Raw genomic sequence first — 22,796 nt, 5'->3', positions numbered from 1 at the left:
GTGAAGCAGTTTCAGTTATCACAAAGATATGTTGTCATGCATCTATCTGTGTCCCCAACTTGTTGGTTTTATTTGCTGTATTCCTTGTGTTATATGTAAAATGGTTTATTATAATGATTTAATATTGCTAAATTCCTTTTACGTATACTGTGAGTTTGACTCTTAAAGCTGAGGTTACATGCGAAGTACTGCTTACTGTTTCCTGCTCTGAATCTGCCCCTAGATTCCAAACCTTTTGCCAAATTTGTTTAAAGCCGCCCCAACAGTACTAGCAAATTTCTTTGCAAGGGTATTGTTTAATTGTAAGCCATCTAAGTTCCAATGCCCCAGAAACTTGCTACCCTCCTGAGTACCCTGCCCCAGCAGAATGCCTGTCTCTGCTCTGTAACATCTCTTTTATTTTGGCACCAGGGAAGTATGGTACCATCCTGGATAATGTCAAAAACTTCTTTGATCTCTGATCTCAAAAACCTCAAATCTTATTGCTCCTTCTCTGTCTGTCTCACCCTGATGCCATCCACTTGTCATTTCTCTTACCAGTTTCCAAAATGAAATACTGAATAGCAAGCAAAATATTCTTTGGGCTCTTGCATTGTCTACTTGGTGGTAAGCTGGGCGGATATCTATTCACTCACTTATATACTTCTCACCTGTGGTGTGATCACCTCCTTAAACTGGCTCTCCATTTGGATCTTCAGCTTGAGCTCCAGCTGCAGCCTCTGTTATGTATCCATGAAGTAAAGTTTCAAAACCCAGAGCTCAAGCTTGTGTAGCTGGTGGCAATTTGTGCAGATACATTAGTCTGGTGTATATAGTGTATCCATGACTTTTTTCACTGCAGGATGTATATTCCAGTTGGTTAAGTAGACCTGCAATCTTGTAATTTTAAGCGCTACTAATTACAATGGAATAATAGAAAAATTTTCAATGCTCGTGAATTACCTTTCTCCCCCGCAGAGAAAGCGAGAACTACAGGAGGATGAAAATGTTAGGAGAGTAAAGGTCCCCACTCGATGCGTGCATATATACTTACTCCTAACTCAAAAAATCCAATTTTAAACATTGTAAAGCCAAAGCAACATCAATGGAAGCATTTGTTTAGACTCCCTGAAAACTGAAGGTTCAACAAACTGGATTAAACCAGCTAATAATTAACTAGCTGCAACTTTTCTCAGTGTGTCTATTTTCCTGATTTAAGGTTGCAATAAAACTTCTCTTAACTAAATATTGCAGTTTAAGCGAATTACTAAATTACAGGAAAAATAGGTTTTAGGTTACCTCTTCATATAAATTCATCAGCTCCCAGCCAAGGAACTATCTCAATATGTTAGAGGCATTTAGGAGGAAATTCACTAGATTGATGCCTGGAATGAGCAAGCTGCCTCATGAGGGTAGGTTAGAAAGACTAGGGTATTTTTATTGAATTTTAGAAGCATGAGTGGTGACTTCATTAAACTGTGTAAATCTTGATGTGGATGTGAAAATTGTTTCCTCTTCTGGGTAAGTTCACAATTAGAGGGCACTTTGAGGCTGCCCTTTTAGGATAGAGATTAGGATAATTTTTTCTCAACAATCAGCAGCTTTGGCACACTCTGTCACAGAAGTGAAGAGAGAATCATTGAATATTTTTAAGGTGGCACTTGGTAGGTTTTTGTTATGCAAGGGAATTAAGGGTTATTACACCTCGATGGGAATATTGAATTCAGAAGACAAACTGCTCAACCAAGATCTGATTGAATGGCAAGGTAGTCTCATGGGGCTGAACAATCTACCTGTCTTTTCTTTATGTTCATGTATCAATTCGAGGGGAGGGGACATCTAAGAATTAGGGATAGTACAGTTTCTTCTGATTAGAAAACGAACTGATTAGAAACCTAATTTGATGATGACAGTGAGAACTGCAGCTTAAGCTTCAGTATGCTTAAGGAATTTCCTGCATGAACAAGACTGCAAATTCTTCAGATGGATAGTCTTAGATTCAAGCTGTATGAATAATCCATGTCTGTGCAAGTACTGTGGGAAATGAGATATGTAATGAAGAGAGAGTCTGTATCTGAACCATGCTTTGGCTGGTGTTCTTGTCAAATTCATAACTAGTGAAATAGTGAGGAGTTTAAACTAAACAGTGGATATAAGGGATCAAATTTGGGAAGGCATAAATCAGATTAGAATCAGGCCAAAGAGAAAAATACTAACAGACGAAATCATGATAGTAACGAATAATGTAAAAATCTAAGAGGCAACAATTTGATAAGATGAAAATTTGCAAAGGGTAGGAAGATAAAACTGAAGGCTCTGCATCTGAGTGCATGCAACTTTCAAAATAAAATGTCTAAGCTGAAAGCACAAAGACATACTTGTATGATATGGTAGCCATTGCAGAGAAATGGCTGCAGAAGGAAATGGATTGGGACCTGAATCTTGATGGCTACAGAACACTTAGGAAGGACAGGAAAAATAGGAAAAGATGGATGGGTGGCTCTGTTAGATAATGGTATTAGCACCGAAGAGAAGGATGATCTAAGTTCAGAAAACCAAAATGTGGTAACAGTTTGGCAAGAAATGATAAAGGTAAGATGTCACTTGCAGGAGTGGTATGCAGGGCTTCTAACAGTAATGACGTGGCAGTGTGGAGCATGAATGAATGCTTGTCAGAAAAACATGGTGATAGTGGAAGGTATTAATCTACCTATCAGCTGAGAAAGTGGATGGGCAAATGTAACTTAGCTGAGAAGCTATGTTCCTTTTTATACTTTTCTTTGCGCATTTATCCAGATTTGTGTGTAACTTATGAAACCAAAAGTCAATACTGAGAGCAACATTACCACATCAATTATCAGCAGGCACAGACATGATGAGTTCATAGAAAGTTTTCTGAACAGCAATGTTCAGAACCATCCAAAGTGGAAGTATGCATGACCTGGTATGGTGCAATGAGGTAGAATTAATTAATGATCTTCTAGTGAAGGCAACCCTAGGTAGCACCAATAAAAACAAAAGAATAACTTTTTTTAAAAAAAGAAAATTACAGTACATGAGCAAGCTAGCCAGAAGTATAAAAACAGATGGTAAGACATTTAAAGAAGAATTAGTGAGTGTTGCTCCTATAGAAAGTAAGACTGGAGAATTGATATTGCAAAATAAAGAAATGACAGATGAATTGAATAGGTATTCAGTATTGATCTTTAATATAAAATAATCAAGTAATGTCCTAGAAGCAGTAATAAATCAGGAAATGAAAGGAGGGAGAAACCTGATGAATCTCAATCCCCTGACAAATGGTGCTAAGTAAACTGTGGGAAATGCGGACTGACAAATGCTCAGGTCCTGAAGGACTTCATCCTATAGTATTAAAAGAAGTGTCTTGTGAGAGAGCTGATGTATTGGCTTTAATTTTTTGAAATTCCTTTTTCTTAGGGATGGTCCCATTAGATTAGAAGATGGTGAATTCGTTATTTTTTTTTAAAAAAGGGAGTGAGACTGAAAACAGGAAGCTTTACATCTATCGCAGTGAAAATAATAGAAACTATTGTTAAACTTTGTGATGCAGGGGTAGCATATTGACATGGATAGAAGATTGGCTGGCTAACAGGAAGGAGAGATAAAGCGAGGAAGCATAAATTAGTCATTTTCAGATTGGCAAGATGCAGTGAGCTTGTGCAACATGGATTGGTGCTGAGACCTCAACTATTTGCAATTTATATAAATGGTATAAGTGAAGGGATGGAAGATATCATTGCCAAATTTTCTGATGACATAAGGTTGGGTAGGAAAGTACATTGTGAAGAGGACAAGACTACGAAATATATAGATAGGTTAAGTGAGTGGGCGAAGGCAAGGCAAACTCGGTATAATGTGGAAAATGTGAAATTATCCACTTTGGCAGGAAGAATGAAAAGTAGTACATTTTCTAAATGGGAAGAGATTGCTGAGCTCAGATGCACATACATGTCCTCATACATGAGTTGCAGAAGATTAGTATGCAAGTACAACAAGGAATTGGTAAAGCTAAATAAAAACCAAAAGAACCAGTTCTGACGAAGGATCAGTTGATGTAACATCTGGAGTAATGTGTACATTATTGTTACTTTATTTCAGGAAGAATGTAAATATTTTGGAGGCCGTTCAGAGAAAGTTTACCAGACCAATACCTGGAATGTTATGAGGAAAGGCTGGAGAGGGTAGGCTTGTATCTAATAGAGTTTAGAAGAATGAGAGGCAACTTCATTGAAACATGAAAAATCCTGAGGATTTGGAGAGGATGTTTCCTGTTATGGAAGTATCTGGAATTTTTGATCACTGTTTAAAAATCAGTGGTCACCCATTTAAAACTGGTGAGGGGCACGAGTCTTTGGTACTTTTTTTCTTGAGAAGGTAGTGGAAGTATGATCCTTAAGTATTTTTAAAGAAATAGATTCCTGTTAAGTAAGGAGTTTAAAAGATATCAGGAATTGACAGGAATGTAGATTTGAGTGCAGATCATTCATGCCCTACTGAGTGGTAGAGTAGGCCCAGGGAGCTGAATAGCCATCCCTTCAATTCATATTTGTATATCTTGTCACATCTGAAAGGGATCATGGATGATCAGCCATGATCATAATGAAAGATGGTGCTGGCTGGAAGGGCCAATTGGCTTACTCCTGCACCTATTGTCTATTGAAAGTCACCTTTTAAGTAATGACACTTTCGCCAAGGACGATGACAAGAGCAACAAACTCCCCTACCCAGTGTCACAAAGTGGTGAAGGCTAAGTTCTAGGAACTATTTTCAAGATTGACTTAACCCGTGGATCAGAAATCTGTTTATGGAGAACAGAAAGTGAGGCTGAGGGAATAATTAAATCAACTATCTGGAGCAAACTTAAGGCACCAATTGGTCTGTTTCTGCTCCTGTTTCTTAAGTTCTGATGTAAATTAATCTAATATCTAAATGCCAATAATGTATAAATAAATAGCTGGAAAAGGAAAATTTCCAAATTTCAAAAGTTAGTCTATAATCTTCCTGAATTAATTCCAAAAAGCATGTTAAATCATATAATTCTGTTTTTGATAAAATCACTTTGTCCCAAGGTTTTACCCATATATATCCAAGATTCAATTTGCAGCTGGGAATTTGAATCGACAGTTCCGTGCTACTGACTTGCAACTGATGTTTGCACCTGGGCAAGGGAAATTACCATTTGTTCAGTTGTTGGCCATTGGTAGTGGACAGTGTTACAGTGATGGCTTCAGCAGGAGCTAAAGATCCACTGTGTAAAACAAGATGGGATATCTTTCACCACATATAAATAATAACGAAAAAATGAAGAACTGATGGAGAGCAAATTGTCTTTAAAGTGTGAGTCAACCTAGTGAGGTACAGAAAAGACAAATACCTGGAACTAGATTTTGAAATACATTTTAGAGAGAGTTGAACAAATCTCTAAGCCCTTAGATCAATTGTTTTCTTAAAACAATATTTTAGTAAACATGCTGGTCCTAGGTGGTCTATGAGTAATGTCACTGTAGTACGGGAGTGAAGTTAACAGGAAAATGAATAACTTGAGTAAACTAATGATTAAACCTGTAGAAACTGCACTTTAGGCTAACAGGTTAGCTGTAAGAAGTTAGATGGGTTGGGAAGTGAAAAAGTGACATGCCTGACAAAGAAAACTGCTTTCAGACATATGTTCTTTACTTGCAGCTTTCCAGAACCCACATCTGAACCTATAGAATCATTCAGGTAAGATTTAAGATCATGTCATGACTCTTAAGATTAGTTGTGGAAAGTTGGTTTTCAGCAACTAATTTAATGATTATTATTTTATCAAACACTTCAGTCAGTGCAGATATCACATGATGTTAATCTTTCTTTCAGACCCTAGGGAAGTGGGGTTGAAGAATGACATTTCACACTATATTGCCATTGATAACCAAGTGCATAAATTCAAAGTAATTAGCACAAAGCTTAGCAAGATATTGAGAGTTTTAAACCTAGAGAGTGCTGGGGCCTGGTACTCATTGCCTGAAACAATGGAAGGAAGAGGAACTCTTTTTGCCTTAAAAAAAATTATTTTAAAATACATTTGTAGTGTGACAAGTTGCAAAGATACTGTCCATTAGTTCCTTTGGCAAAGCAGACACATGAGCCAAACTGACTTCCTTTTCTCTGCAGTAAGTTTCCTATGAATTTAGATTTTTAAAGATCCCAAAGCAATATTTCAAGGAGAGTCACCAGTTCTGTTGGTGTTTTAGCATCATTCATCCTTCAACAAATACTATTTGGACAGTTCAGTGTATATTGAATCAATTTTCTACTTTGATATAATGTGCCATATTGGTTACCACATTTTCCTGTGTCACACTGACAATACTTTAGAAGTAATTCATTGGCTGTAAAGTGCTTTGAGACATCCTTAGGACATTAAAGACACAGTTTCCTATACACTTGGACCTCAGGACCCTGAATTAATTTTAAATCTGAAATACATTTTTTTCTTTTAGCAAAGGTATTAAGAGGTATGGACCAAAGGCAGATATATGCAGCTAGGCCACAGATCAGCCATTATTTCATTGAATGGTGGAATGGGCTTGAGGAACTAAATGGCCTACTCCTTTTCCTATGTTGAGTTATCCTGGCTACCTAATATTGGATCGTTTTAAAAGCAGGCCTATAAACACAGTCTGTGGCTCCTGTGGCCTGGACAGGTTGTAACTTGTCTTAGAACAACATTTAGGCAAAAGTGAGGACTGCAGATGCTGGAGCTTAGAGTCAAAATTAGAGTAGTGCTGGAGATGCACAGCAGGTCAAGTAGCATCCAAGGAGCAGGAAAATCGACGTTTCGGGCAGGAGCCCTTCATCAGGAATTAGAACGTTTAGTCTATTTAAAAGCTTCTCAACCTCATTTGAAAGCATGCACATTTACATTATTCCCCCCCTGCTATTTCCACAATCATTTTGACTTTTTCATCCTTGTAACATTAATCTAAGTTAGAAAGTGTTATCCAGTTGAGCATCCATGTTTATTACAGGCAGTTCTTTGCTTTGAATCCATTCTGTATAGTAAAGCATGACATCTAGTTATTTGTTTTTGCTTGTCATAAAGAAAACTAATTCACCATATCCATCTCTCTCCATGCCCCCTTTCTCTCCCCCAAAAGCAGAGAAGCTGGGTGCAATATTTCAATGCCAACTTGGAGTTCAAAGAATCTGGAGTTGATCAGACATGAGGTGATTCTGGATATTGTCTTGTTGCTTCTGCTTGTCTGGTTCCTGAACCGAGAGTTTGAGGTTAGTTACCGTCTCAATTACCATGGAAATGTGGAGGCAGATCTTCATCGGCACAAGATACAGAGCATGAAGGATCAAGCAGACTGGCTTCTTCATAACATCATCCCAGCCCATGTGGCTGATCAGCTCAAGGTAACTCCTCATTACTCCAAAAACCACGAAGATGTTGGAGTTATTTTTGCCAGCATAGTTAATTTCAGTGAATTTTATGAGGAGAACTATGAAGGGGGAAAGGAGTGCTACCGGGTGCTGAATGAACTTATTGGTGATTTTGATGAATTATTGAGCAAACCCCAATATAACAGCAATATTGAAAAGATTAAAACTATTGGAGCTACTTACATGGCAGCTTCTGGGCTGAATCCATCACAGCGGCGTGATAGCAACCATCCGCATAGTCACCTACAGACACTTTTTGAGTTTGCCAAAGAAATGATGAAGGTCGTAGATGAGTTCAACAAGGACATGCTATGGTTCAACTTTAAATTAAGGATTGGTTTCAACCATGGACCCCTCACTGCAGGAGTTATTGGCACTACAAAGCTACTGTATGACATATGGGGTGACACTGTCAACATTGCTAGTAGGATGGACACTACAGGAGTGGAGTGTAGGATCCAGGTGAGTGAAGAGAGCTATCGAATATTGAGCGAGATGGGCTATGACTTTGATTACCGAGGGACGGTCAACGTTAAGGGTAAAGGTCAGATGAAAACATACCTGTACCCAAAAAGCACAAACACTGGGATCATCCCATCACACCAGCACTCAGTGTCTCCAGACATCCGAGTGCAAGTGGACGGAAGTATTGGGCGGTCACCTACAGATGAGCTTGCCAATCTTGTGCCTTCTCTGCCAGTCTTGGACAGATCCGGTCACTGCTCTGCTAATACTGAGGCTAATGACTCATCCTCTGCATGTCAGAAGGTCACGAAAGAGCAGATTAAGGAAGCTGATGACAAAGTGGGTGATGAGGATCCAGAGGAAATGAATGAACTGACAAAGTTACAAATATCTAGCCAACTATGATGCATCTTTTCATACCACAAACCGGCTTCACCCGGGAGGAATCAGTTCACGTTGGTAGTCTGCGTGACGTGATAATTATCTTTCTGGTTTTTAATATTTCATTTTACGTCCTGATTGCTGTGTGGATCACAGTAACACAGGATTCAGCTCCATTGCAAATGTCTGTGCTGTTTTTTGATATTAAGTGCCTTTGGAAAAACTGAAGTATGTACTTCAGGTAGAATGGATGGAGGTAACTGAAAGCATGGCTTAATTTTAGAACCCTGGATAAAGCTATGGTTACATCCTTCCTCCACCTTTTCTGTTGTCCATACACCTCACTCCTGTCTCATTTTCTTCCTCCGTGCAATTTTATTTCTTGTACTTTTTGTACCTGTAGTTAAGGTAATCTTTTAATTTGGGCATCTGAAAACAACCACTGAGGGTGGATGTTGGTGAAAGCATTCAGTACACAAGGAGTGGGAGGGATCTGGTCAAGTAAATTATTAACAATCCCTGAGTAAGTCCTGATTTATTCCAAATTATGAAATGAATATGCCAGTTCAACCTTGAGGACAGAGCCCTGTCTTTCATTTTCTTTGACTGTACCTACAAACCACATGTTGAAAGCAGACTGTGGATGGGTTTCATATGCACTCTTCCATGCTGGTGTTTAGAGAGCTCTGATTCTTTTAAATTCTTTTCAGTCAATATAAGTCTTGATTTCAGTGTTTGTTCAAATCTGTATAAGAAAAGTTTTGAATGTTGAACAGCCTTATTCAGTATAGAGAGTTGAATTAATGTAAATATTTGCATTGGTTCCAGGTTAGAATAACAGATGTTTTGATTATCCCCAAAAGCTAAATGTTCTCATTAAAAACCCTGACACATTCTGATTCAAGATCTACTTTCAGTTCTTAAAGTTAACTATAGTTAGAAATCGAGGTGTGGAATAAGGCAGGACTACTACCCATACCAGTGGGAGACTCTTACTGCTGAGCAGATTCCAGTCATGGTCCACCTGACCACAAGCTACCCACGGAGTAATGTTTTGTCTTGCAGCAGTCAGGTTTTGCTGCAGTAACAAGTCACTTTCCAGCCTTCAAGAAGGGGAAAGCAGAATAGTCTGATCACTACACAAAAGGAACATTTCTGCCAAACCACATGTGCAGCATTTCCAAAAGCGATGGAGTTGTCTGTTCCTTCCTCTTAACTCTAGGAAGGCTATGGTGGGCTAATGTGCAAATGACAAAAATTGTCGCTAACAAAGCCTTTATTTAAATGTTTTTGGAAGGCTGGACTTAAATTTATGAAAGCAACAAATGACATTTATTTCATTGTAATGATTTTTGATATAAAAGGGTTCAGTAAACATTCCATCATTACAAAAATTCTGCATGTGGTGATGGACAGTATGCAAATAATGGCACCTCCTTTATCTTACCAAATTGAATAATGTACATTATTGATGCAGTTTTCACACTAGTTCAGAGAGTGTACGGATTGAATTGTGTGCATCCCTTAAAAATAGTATACATTGTTCAGATCTGTGTTACTACTGGTGTTAATAAGAGATTTTCCCCAACTCGTTGTCTCTCTTATTTCCAACATAAACTCTATGGTGTATTTTATTTCAGTTCTGCTTTTGTTTGAAGTTTTTGGTTTATGCATATTGAAACCTGTAACAAGCAACTGTTGACACTTTGAGACTGTCAGGAAATGTAAGCCATTCTGATACTGTGATTTGTTCTTCAGACTCCTTATTGTGAGGTGTCAATGAATTGTCACACTTTAAAAATCAGTTCTTCATTTAACTTGATTCTTGACATTTCATCAAGTGGAGTACTGGTTTACATTTTCCCACTAAGTACACAGACACTCTGGGTGAACTATTGGAAAACTGTCCTGCTGGAATTTACCCTTAATATGACTGTGTCTTTCCCCAACATTGGGTGAGAATTGATAGATATTTTAAAAAATGCAATTTGAGGATGCAGTGTCAAACAATGTATGGAATAACGTTAAGATGTTTGTAATAATGATAAACCAGTGTTGGATTTATGTTTTATTGAACAGTATTAAACTGAACAACCCCAAAATGATATTTATGGGGATCTGTGGCATGGTATTTTCAGGTTCTGATGGTTTAAGTAGATGGATCTAGTTTGAGATTCTTTGACCATGTTTTGTGCACCCTCTCTCGTGAGATCTGAAATCCAGATGCATTGGGGCTTGAAATGACATTGTTCTAGATTCCTACTTTATAACAAGGTCTTGATTGTGGCATCCTGGGTGCTCAACTCACATAGGGAACTTGTTCAGCATGGATCAGTATGTAACTGCATATTCAAGCAGCACGATAGTGCAATTGATAATCGTCTTGGCAAGGTTTCAAGTATTTGATCTGATCAATGCCTCTCCACCAGTAAGTAAACAAGACACTCTTAACCAAATTGGTCATCAGGTCAAAAATCTAAGGATGAGTGAGGTATTTAGTCACCCCTTTAATCGATTGCATCTTTCTGATGAAATGATCAGATGAAATACATTTTTATAAAAAATGACAAAATGCCTAAATTCGTTTTAAGCTGCCTTTGGTTTCACTCAGCTTCATTATTTTAGTCCAAACCATCTCCAAATTTTCCAAATCTGGCCTTCAATCAAACAACTTGTGTGTACACATACTTTGATTTGATAGTGTGTTTCTTCTGATGGGTCCTTGAATATTTAATACACAAAAGTAAAACTATAAAAACTACAAAGGGATTAGGCCACTTGTATCCTCAAATTATCATAATTGTGTAGTATGATTTGATTCCATATTTAATATTTAAATGTTGGATTTATATTAAAGATTGAACTGTAACACTAGTAAGTTCTACATCAGTAACCAGATTTCTGATTCAGAGATCATCTAATAGTCGGAATGAGAAGTTGCTGTTCTCTCAATTTATCACCTGGGTATCTGAGCAAGAGCTCTGCAGTTAATTCTAAGCCCTAGGTACTCTGTCTTTCTGCAGACAATTATCCTCTCAAGTTCACTCACATTGAAACTTCTGCCCTAATTGCACTGTTAAAAGTGGAATGAAGATACCTTGTATTAATGAATGAAATATATCTCATCTTTGTATAATTCATACTCAAATCTTTTGTCTGAGGCCTAGAAATAATGGTGTGAGATTACCAACCAGTCCTGGCCTGCTGGGGTTTACTAGAATATGTCACCTGGACTGCTTCAACTCCTCATGGGAAAAATCTCGTCTTTTACAGCAGGGTCCAAAAGGTCTGAGTGAGTGGAAAACATTACCTGATCTCTCAGACAAGTTATAGCTTTTAATGAAAAAATTTGTCTTGCTCCCCACAGTTTATCTCCTTAAGGTTTGCACATGGTTTACAGTGAAATTCCCACCTGTGAGGTTTCAGCACATTTTCCAGATATATGGCAAGTTTTTGTTTCATGTGTGTATTTCTTTCCAATTCATCATCTAAGTCACTGTAGTTCTGGCCAGGAAGCCTGCTCTATACTACTTCCAGTAATAGTGACACCAACACATGACATCCAATTAGCACATCAGAAGTGATGGAGCCTGTATTCCAGCAATCTGTTGCAGGTTCTAGCAGACTGGACAGCTGTTCAGTATTTTTCAACTCTATTTAAATTTAATAGTTGTATAAATTATTTGATCAGTAGTTTGTCCATAAGAAGCTCTGCATAATTGAAGTCAGGCTTTGCAACAATAGCAGTGAACACTCAACAGCCTCCCCACCGCCCACCCCACCACTTTTCAGGATAATCTTTTGTGGCATACGCTATTCTAGCTGTTAGTTTTCAATTTCTCGCTCACCTACCTGCCCTAAGTAATTTGCCAAAACTGACCATTAAAGGACAAATCAGTACTTTTTAAGACAAAAGGGTGTTGGTTTTAATTATTGTATAACAACTGTTGTTGTAAAGTCTACTGCATTTAAATAAACATCCCCCACTTTGTATTATATATTGTTTACACTTGGGCATAACCATGACAGCTCTATTGAGGTATGGCAGTGCTGTTGAATGCAAATTGCTCCAAGCTGAACAATTTCATCCTTTTAGTGCTTTGACCATCCTAATTTGATATTGCTGGAGTGCAGAGAAAGTGCACTCAAAGTCTGTTTTTGAGTGGGATTCAGCTGAACATTATATATGTGGATTCAATGGCCTCTTTCTCCTACCTCACATATATGGACAGACTTTGTACACAGACCCTTCCATTAAAACAGATAATCAGGGTTCAGACCCGTACTTGCACGATGTGTGCAGTTTCTATCAGTGCAGACTTTACAAATTGAGAATGCATCACTGTGGAATTTTATTACCTTTCTCAAAAGTGTTGTCTGTTTTTGAGAGACACTGTTCCAAATTTTGTTCTTGTTTCTCTCCTTCCCTATTCCCCTCCCCATCACAGCATATAACTGATATTTATCAGAATTAGCCATCTTGAATCCTTATATATCCTAATTACCACGTGCTGAGACACTCCAGTGATGAGCAAACAGGGTTGGCTAGTTATTTGGTCTGGAGGGTAGCTGGGGGAATTGTAGATAATGCAGACCAGCCCACTTTGATTAGATAATCTTTTCTGTTGTACCTTGGCATTTGATCTTCCCAATAATTTTGTTGCAAAACATTTAATTGAAGGAGTCCTTGCACTTCCACTTTCAGCCCAAATAACCAAATATGGAATCACACTTGTCCATTTGAGACTCTGCCTGAAGAATGTCATCACACACTAGCTTGAGCCATGCAGTGACATTTGCAAAATTACATAGCTACAGCCAATGCAAAGATGGATCTTGGAATACCAAACTGGCCTAAGCACAGCTGCTGAGACCTGCCAGCTGCTGCTAGAACATAGCCCTAGCTTGTGGTAGTCATGAAGGAGCAGTTCTCTGAGCAACACTAAAGACAGTGACTGTGTGGCCTGTTGGGTGTATGGGGTTTATGCGTTGTGGAAAGGGGAGTGCTGCTTTGCAGTTGGTTTAACTTGTAAATAGTTTGCCTATGCTTTGATAAAATGTATGTGAAATATTAAGCTATATGTATATAGATAAGCAATATATGACTTATTACTACCAATCTGTAATCAATTGTATATTAAAAACCATTTTACTGTGAATAACAGGACATAATTTCACTGTAAATGTTCAGAGTACCATCTGTCAATTGGTACAGTATTCATAATAAAGCTAAACATGAGTTGTGCTGTGAGGCACAAGTATTTCACTGTGGGAATCTGGACAATGAGGACTGAATCATACTTGGCTGGTAAGTTCAACTGTCCGTGTGCGTGTCATTTTAAAAAACAGGGAGCATCCATCCCCCAATGTTTTCAACAGCAAAAGACTCTTACCCAACTCTTAATTATACTGATGCACATCGATATATATTAATTTACATTGTGATCATTTTTTTCTTGGCTGTCTCTGAAAACGTGGTTCTGTGTTAAGAGCTCTCCTAAAATAGTGTTTATTTTTGTATTTATATTTACTAGCTTTCCTTGATTGTCTTTACTTCAATGAGTAATGCATGTTTTAAAAATGGAATTAAATATTCCTACTGTCAGCGAAATTAAACTTTGCAGATCTTGGAGAATCTTAAAAAATCATTGTTTGACATAATGATACTGCTGAACTGTAAGAATATTTCGTCCCGCTATAAGAAGGAATACTTCCTAAGGAAAAAGTTGTTAATCCATTTGTACAGGTGGGTTTTCTTATCTCATATTTTGCATATCCCAGGATCTTCAAACTTGAGTGAAGCTGTTTTCTTGCTCCGCTGATTGAGTTATTGATCTGCAAATGAAAATTTGTGTAAAATAGTACAATGCTGGACTTAATTTTTAAAGGATAAGTGCCATATCCTTACAGGACACCTTTTGACTTGTTTCCGATCTGCTAAACGTAAGTTCCATTAAATCAACAAACTTGATAGTGCATTTTATGTGTTAGTCTTGGTTCAGTGATAGCATGCTCAGCCAAGCTGGAAAGTTCAGCTTGATGTCCATTCTGCAAATTTGAGTACATGGTCCAGACTGATATTCCAGTGCAGAGGAAGTGCTGCATTCATGCTGATTATCAGTTGCGACATTTATTTCTGTCTGACCCCTTGGGTGGAAGTAAAAAATCTGAATGCAGCCTAGGCAACATTGTCTCAAAGACAGGGTCACTAAAACAAATGATCCAGCCATTAATATAAAATCAAAAAAAAACTGTGGATGCTGGAAATCTGAAAGCAAAGCATAGTGCTGGAGCAACTCAACAGTCTGGTAGCATCTGTAGAGGGATAAATAGAGTTAACATTTTGAGTTCAGTGGCTCTTTGTCAGAACTAGCCATTAATCTCTTTGTGGGATCTTGCCAAGTCTTGCATAACTTAAATTCCCATTGTAATAAAATATAATGCAGTACCTTCCTAACTCTGGTGGCTAATTGATAAACACCATCCTCAGCCAGAAATGTCAACTAGATGATTATTTCACTTCCTCCCAAGGTCCCAACCATCACAGATATCAGTCTTTATATAACATGATACCAAATAACATCTGAACATATGGGTTGCAGCAAAATAGATGGCTTACCCTGCTTTTTTCTGAGATTACTCGACAGTGGTTGGAGCCATACCAACCACAAAAAAAATGGTTGTTCTTCGACAATCGCCTCTGCTCCAGGACAATGCTACAGGAGTAGGATAGTGTTTTAGGCTCAATTAAAGCAGGCACTGAAGATTATCTCCCTTCTTCAGATGTTGGGATATTTGCTAATGATTGCACTGTAGCTTTAATTGTACTGACACACATTTATTTGAGTTTGTTGTGTTCACACTTTTTTTCTTGGATGTCTCTGACTACACAGCTTTGTATAAAGAGCTATCCTAAAACCATCTTTTTGTTCTTACATTTACTAGCTTTTCCCTGATTGTATTTACATGCAGCATTTTTAATTGATAAGTAATGTGTGCATCAACCTAGTGCTAGTTTAGTTACTTCCCCTTTAATGATGGACATTACTGTTGCTGAATTCTCCAGCATCACCATCCTGGGAGTCACTATTAATCATAAACTTAACTGGGGTAGCCACCCAAACACTATATTGCTCAGAGGAAGGTCATGGAAGCTCCTATAAGTCAGTATTTTCCACTTAGGCACTCAAACTTTAAGATAACTTGAGGTTTCACACAATCCAGGACCGAGCAACCTACCTGATTGGTACCTAATGCACTGCCTTAAGAATTCTGTCCTTTTGCAATCAATGCACTTTGGTTGAAGTGTATTATTTACATGATGCACTGTAGCAACTGGTTAAGCCTTCTTTGATAGCACCTCCCAAATCTGCGCACTCTTATCTAGAAAATCAAAAGCAGCAGATTAATGGGAACACCACCACCTGTAGGTGCCCTTCCAATCGTTTTCAAAAGTATACACACATAGCTCTACATATTTTATGGATGAATAGTTTGAAATTGACATTACCTGAAGTTCAAAACAGATCCATTTCTCTCAATGCTGCATCAACCTTAACTGAGGCATTTCATTATACTTGGAACTGTAGTTTGTAGTTACAATATCCACTTCATGTCAAGTGCACAACCTGAGGAGATATTGTTTTCATTTCAGAGTGTTGGGAAATCTCTGTAAATTTGGCATCATTTGTGGAGGGAGAATGTTCATGTTTCAAGTTCCGCATGACAACTTTGGAATTTTTTTGTGAAGGTGGGTGGAGAGAGAGTGGAAAGGATGAGAGATAGGGGTGTTTAATACAATATAAAGTTGGGGCACGTTTTGGAGCAAAGCTAATTGAGGGAGGTGTGATAGAAGTGTACAAAATTATGGCAGGCTTGGATAAGGTTGACAATGAAAACTGCTTACATTCGCTGATATTTCAAGCAATAGAGAAACTGATTTAAAACTTTGGAGATACCAGGGAAATGTTCTTCTTACACAGTGAGTGATGACCTGAAACTTCTATGAAGGTAATGAAAGCAAAAATAATCCTGTTCAATTTCAAAGGAAATTGAAGGAATTTGAAGAACTTGGAGGGCTATAGCGATATAATGGACTGAAGTTCCAGACTTTATTGGCTGAATGGTCTCCAGACCTGCAAATGGCTGACTCTGACTCTGCTTTCATCAAAGATCTTCAGTGACAGAGGACTGTGAGACTGTTTGTTTATACCCAGTTCACAGACAGCACAATCTTGCATAAAATGAATTTGCTGATACTTGGCCAAGTCATCACTACCTGAAGCCACCTTCTACCTTCAGGCTGCTGATCTCATAACAGTCTTCACTTCCAAATTCCACTGTATCCCAGTTTGGAAACAAAGGCCATTACTTAATCACATGCAGTCAAAGCCTTGGAACACTATCTAACTTCAGTTTGGGTATGCTTACATCTATTGGACTGCAGCAGTTCAAAGAGAAAGTCAACAACCATCCTCTCAAGGTTAGGTTGGGATGGGCCACAAATTTGCCAGTGTCATTTGCATCTGATGAACAAAATTTTTAAAGCTCACTGATTTCCAAAGCAAAAAATAATGTTTCCAGAATGTGGCTTTCATGAAATTTGTATACCTCTTTGTTCAAGAATAGCAGAAAGAGAAAGCTGGAGAAGACTTGACATCATTCTCAGTCATCCAAAGGCACACAATGGATCTGGTTCCTGCTGAAATGTTTGATGATGTAGTCATGTCTTGACAGTGTCATCAATTCATATTAATGGACCATTACTGCCTGTGATCCAGGAGCTGAATTCTCCATATTCTGCCTGTGCTGCAATGTATACTCAACTAACAGTTCCTTGTTATACTTGATAATTTACCATTGCCTTGTTCATGATGTTATTTTCCAAGAATGTAACTCATGAACATTGGATCGTAGGCTTAATTTAGAAGCAAATAATGAAATAAAAGAAACATTGATTTTGGATTTTTGTAATACAAATAAAAGTAATGGGTTAGTTACCTATAGTGAGCACTTATTTATAACACTGTGTTCTGGATGTAGGTTTGCTCGCTGAGCTGGAAGGTTCATTTCCAGACATTTTGTCCCCCTACTAGGTAACATCTTCAGTGGGCCTCCAGGCAAAGCACCACTGATAATTCCTGCTTTCTATTTATATGTTTGGGTTTTTTAATGGGTTGGTGATGTCATTTCCTGTGATGGAGTCATTTCCTTTTCTTTTTCTCAGGAGGTGGTAGATGGGGTCTAACTCAATGTGTTTGTTCTCGTGCATGTCTCTGTCTAGTTTGATCTAGGATGAATGTGTTGTCCCAGTTGAAATTGTGTCCTTCCTTATCTGTATGTAAGGATACTAGTGAGAGAGGGTCATGTTGTTTTGTTGGTGTTCATGTATCCTGGTGGCTAGTTTTCTGTTTGTCCAATATTGTGTTTGTTACAGTCCTTGCATGGTATTTTGGAAATGACATTAGTTTTGCTTGTTGGCTGTATATAGGGTCTTTTAAGTTCATTAGCTGCTGGTTTTGTGTGTTGATGGTTTGTGGGCTATCGTGATGCCAAGGGGTCTGAGTAGTCTGGCACTCATTTCAGAGATCCCCTTTATAGGGGAGAGTGGCTAGGGTTTCTGGACGTGTTTTGTCTGCTTGTTTAGGTTTGTTGCTGAGAAATTAGCAGACTGTGTTCATTGGGTACCCGTTCTTTTTTGAATCCACGGTATAGGTGATTTTTCTCTGCTCTGCGTAGTTTGTGCTGCAGTGTGTGTTGGCTTGTTGAAATAATGTTCTGATGCAGCTTCGTTTGTGGATGTTGGGGTGATTTGCTTCTGTAGTTCAATATTTGGTGCGTCTGTGTTGTTTTCCTGTAGACGCTGGTTTGAAGTTCCCCATTGGCTGTTCACTCTACTCTGACATCTAGGAATGGCAGTTTGTTGTTGTTTTCCTCTTTAGTGAATTTTATGTCACTCACTGAGAAAAAGAGCAGGAAATGACTCCACCAATCCAAAGAAACCCGAACATATAAATAGAGAGCAGGAATTGTTAGCAGTGCCTCGCCTGGAGGTCCACTGAATATGTTACCTAGTAGGGTGATGAAATGTCTGGAAATGAACCTTCCGGTTCAGTGAGCAAATCTACATCCAGGATCTTAACCTGAGAGATAAATCTTCTCAAAACTCGCTACTATCTGTGTTTTGTGCTGCATCCTTTGATTTTCTTTTTAGTTCTCTACTCCAGAACAGATTTCTGTAGAATTTCTTTATGATCTCTTCAAATTGTCAGCTGTTTAGTGGATATTATTTTTGTATCATCTATTAGCTTTGCTTAAATTTCAATAATGGGAAGTCTTTGTTAAAATTCGACACTGCCTCAGTTTTTTGGTTGAATTAAACACTGCTTTCTGTATAAATACAAATTTCTGCGTGCTGAGACGCAATAAATCATTTTCAAGTCATAATAGTTCTTCGATCCTAACAATACAAGCTGGGCTGGAATAGGTCATTCCTTGGACTCATCCACTCAGGAATAATTTGTGGGAAGCAGATTTGTCGTCTTTTTTGGATTTCTGTCCTTTTTTGGATTACTCATGAAATTTTACAAAAGCTCAAAGAATCAACCTTAACTACTGCCATCAGTAAGATTCCTCAACTAGGAAACATGAGTATGGTCTATCAGACAGAATCCTATTCATCTGCCTCAGAAAAGCTGCTCCATGCTGAATTAATGGTTCCTGGCTCTGTTTACTAAAATCTCTACTATTTGAAGAGTAAATTCAGAATCACTACAAATCTTAAATGACTGGACCATTTGTGTCAATGGAAATTCCATCACCAAGAGTTCTTATCTTTTTAACTGGACCTTTAACTTTGGATTATTGGATAACCTAACAACTCATTGACAAGTGCACCTTCAATTCTATTCATGATTTCCCCACAAACTTATTGCGCCACCATTGGCAGCCATCCAGCCACCTGAGTCAAATCTAGATATTTATCTTTAAACCTGTCCTCTATTTCCATTTCTATAAAACCTGCCTTTTTGACCAAGCTTTTAGTCATCTGTCCTAATATTAATTGCATTTTTTGTCAAATTTTGTTCTAACACTCCCAGGAAGTGCCTTGGGATGTTTTGCAATGTTAGTAGTGCTCATAGTGCAGGTTGGTGTTGTATTTGTCCAATATCACTAACCTTCTGTTATTATCATTCACTGTGATAGCTGCTTGTGACTATGATTGGCAACCATTTTAAAAATGCTATAATTTGCATCTCTTTCTTATATGCTTGATTCAATTTTGTCTTTCTGATGAGCCTTCTCTCCAATTTAAAGCCTTTCTATTGGAATGATTCTTGATTGCACTAAAGATGTGTCAAGTACTACCTTTGTCTAATATCTCCTCCCATTCTTTTTTTAGTTATCCAAGGATGGAGAGGAGCTAGATGCTGATGTTTAATCCAGTTAAAGTTATACCACAATTTCCCTTTCCATTGGCTCTGATTTGGATCATAATTGGAGCAAGAGTCTTCCCTGATTTAAGGTTCTTTTAAACAATCTGTGCTTGAAGATATTTTCCGTTGTCTCCCATGACCAACAAGGATTTTTAATCTTGGACCGTGTTATAATGCGGATCCTTACTAGAAGAGTTCCTTTATCTTAGATGGCTTTCGTGTCCTGTGAATGTTGAGTAATTCTATGCTAGTTTGCACTGGTTCTTTCTTCACTTGTGCTATTGCTCACATTTCCAGTTTAAATTTCAATTTGTAGAACAGCTGCAGATCAATAAAAATTGGGTGGTGCAAATGATGAATCTATAATTATGTCTCTTCAGTTTCTGTGTAAACGTTTAGTTGCATTTAAAATAAATCCCTGAAAGTAGATAATAACTCTACAGCATAAAGACCTAAATTTCCATCTAATTGAGTGAAAAAGAATGGAAATTTTCTACTGGCATTGAAGCTGCTAAATCAGGATTCCTTTGCTCTAGTTGATTAAATGACTATAGCTTATCGACATTGAATTTTTTTTTGTTTTACAGAATTGCAGGCAAATCCAGTTCTGGGTAAAGAACCCAACAAGCCCTTGTTTACAATTAACTGTCTATTTTAAATAAACTTTTAAACACCTCTTCTGCTTTTTGAAATAATGGCATGATATTTTCTTTTCATCTGAGCTGCCAGAAAGGTTCTGATCATACACCATTCCCTCTGTATTATTCTTATGGGTCAACTTAGATTATCTGGAGTGAGATTTGAACCCGTAACCTTCAGCCTGAGGCAAAATGTTGCAGCATTGAGACTACTTTTGAGACCTAGAAATCAGTTCAAGACCATAAAGAAACACAAATAAATTGTGGTTAAGTACCAAGTATTTAAAATAGGGTCCTATTTACTTCTAGCTCTGCTTGAAGGGCACCTTTAATACCTTGAAATGGGAGAATGGCATGGGATTCAAGGGAGTAAGTGACCCTATTATTTCAACTCCTCCCACACGGTTTCTCTCGAATCATGAGTGGCGTGGATAGGGTAAATAAACAAAGTTTTTTCCCTGGGGTTGGGGAATCCAGAACTAGAGGGCATAGGTTTACGGTGAGATAGGAAAGATAGGAGACCTCAGGACAACATTTTCACGCAGAGGGTGGAGGATGTATAGAATGAGCTGCCAGAGGAAGTGGTAGAGGCTGGTACATTTGCAACATTTAAAAAGGCATCTGGATGGGTATACAAATAGGAAGGGTTTGGAGGGATATGGGCCAGGTGCTGGCAAATGGGACGAGATTAGGTTGGGATATCTGGTTGGCATGGACAAGTTGGACCGATGCTGTACATCTCTATGACTCTAGTGTCTGGTGACTTATGGGAATTTTAGTTTTCCTCACTGATGAGGGATCTGGCATATAAAATGTTTGGATTGCACAGCAGGATCAGACATACTAACTTCGACATCAGATGTAGGACACATCATTGATGTGGCTCAGGTTAGGCTAATGAAAAGGGTCCAAAAATCATTGGGTGCCTTCATGGTTTGAACGTTACCACAAGGTGGAAAATGGCCTCATACCCTAGGATTTGTTGTTTGCTGTGATGATGTGAACCAGGTGATTGGCAGGATGCTCAAAGCTTATTTGAAGGATGCCTTCAAATGTGCTGTGGAGGCCCTAGATTATCACCTGTGGGAAATTAGCAACACTTCTGATTGCCTTGTGTTGGCCACTGATCATTATAGTTTTGCACACCAGGCAATGTTCAATGTTATGACCCATTAAAACTACGACAGCGTCACATGAAGCACTTATACATGCCTCCTTAGCCAATACACCCTATTAGATGAAGCAAAATGCTGCAGATTTGCTAAGGCAAATCAGGGCAGGACTTCAGCAGTTGATGGCATATCCTGGGGTATGTTGCTGAACAAAAACTTTGGGGTGCAGTTTCATAGTTCTTTGAAAGTGGAGTTGCAGGTTGACAGGGTCATGAAAAATGTGTTTGGTATGCTTGCCTTTATTGGTCAGTGTATTGAGTATAGGATTAAATTCTGGCCTTCCTGCTGTAGGAAAGATGTCAAAATTGAAAGCGTTCAGGAAAGCTTTGCAAGGATGTTGCCAGGGTTGAAATGATTTGGAGATGCCGGTGTTGGACTGGGGTGTACAAAATTAAAACCTGTTGGCCTATAACCTGGTGTTGTGTGATTTTTTTTTAGCCAGGATTGAAGGTTTTGAGCTATGGGGGAGGCTGAATAAATAGACTGGGACTATTTTTCCTGGACCTTCAGAGGCTGAGGGAAAACCTTAGAGGTTTATAAAATCATAAGGGACACTGATAGGTTGAACGGGCCAAATTCTTTTTCCTGGGGTGTGGAGTGCAACACTGGAGGACATATGTTTAAGGTGCAATGGGAAAGATCTTAAAGGGACCTAAGGGGCAACCTTTTCTATCCAGCGGTGGGTGTTTGTAAGGAATGAGCTGCTAGTGGAGGCCGGTACAATGACAAAATTTAAAAAGCATCTGGATGGGTACATGCATAAGAAAGGTTTAGAGGGATGTGGGCCAAATGCTAGTAAATGGGTTGAGATTAATGTAATATATCTGATTGGCGTGGAGAAGTTGAACCAAAGGGTCTGTTTCTGTGCATGACAATTCTATGACTCTGGAAATCAAATAAAAACAAACTCTGAATTAAATGTGTTGCCTATCTACCATCTATCTTGGAAAGATGTCAGATGTTTGCACTGTATTGTGCTCGCTTTTTCAGCTCATAAGATTTTAAAAGTGTGCTACTGTAACTTATTTCTAACTGATCCTTTCCACATTGTATTTATTTATTTCTGAGAGAGGTTGCTGAGGAAATAGCAGAGGCATTGGTTGAGATCTTTCAAGAGTCACTGGAGTCAGGAAAGGTCCCGGACGATTGGAAGATGGCTGTAGTAACCCCCTTGTTCAAGAAAGGATCAAGGCAAAAGATGGAAAATTATAGGCCAATCAGCTTAACCTCGGTTGTTGGTAAAATTCTAGAATCCATCATTAAGGATGAGGTTTCTA

At 38.3% G+C, this 22,796-nt stretch overlaps 1 protein-coding gene across 3 annotated transcripts in view; it reads left to right on the top strand.

Moving 5' to 3' along the window:
* Nucleotides 1–13,436, top strand: part of adcy9 (adenylate cyclase 9) — a 175,088-nt gene extending 161,652 nt beyond the window's left edge. Inside the window, exons 9-10 of one of the 3 annotated variants that reach the window (XM_072559711.1) lie at nucleotides 5,683–5,721; nucleotides 7,143–13,436. In XM_072559711.1, the coding sequence (XP_072415812.1) occupies nucleotides 5,683–5,721; nucleotides 7,143–8,298 (1,195 nt within the window). In that variant the 3' untranslated portion in view covers nucleotides 8,299–13,436. Of the gene's footprint in view, nucleotides 1–4,098; nucleotides 4,993–5,682; nucleotides 5,722–7,139 lie in introns of those variants that run through there. The other 2 variants (XM_072559710.1, XM_072559712.1) reach the window with 2 other exon arrangements.
* Nucleotides 13,437–22,796: the final 9,360 nt, after the last annotated feature.

This window comes from Chiloscyllium punctatum, chromosome 40, assembly GCF_047496795.1.
Source record: "Chiloscyllium punctatum isolate Juve2018m chromosome 40, sChiPun1.3, whole genome shotgun sequence".
Lineage (NCBI taxonomy): Eukaryota > Metazoa > Chordata > Chondrichthyes > Orectolobiformes > Hemiscylliidae > Chiloscyllium > Chiloscyllium punctatum.
The sequence above is the reverse complement of the archived record's forward strand: the minus strand, read 5'-3'. Positions and strand labels throughout refer to the sequence as shown.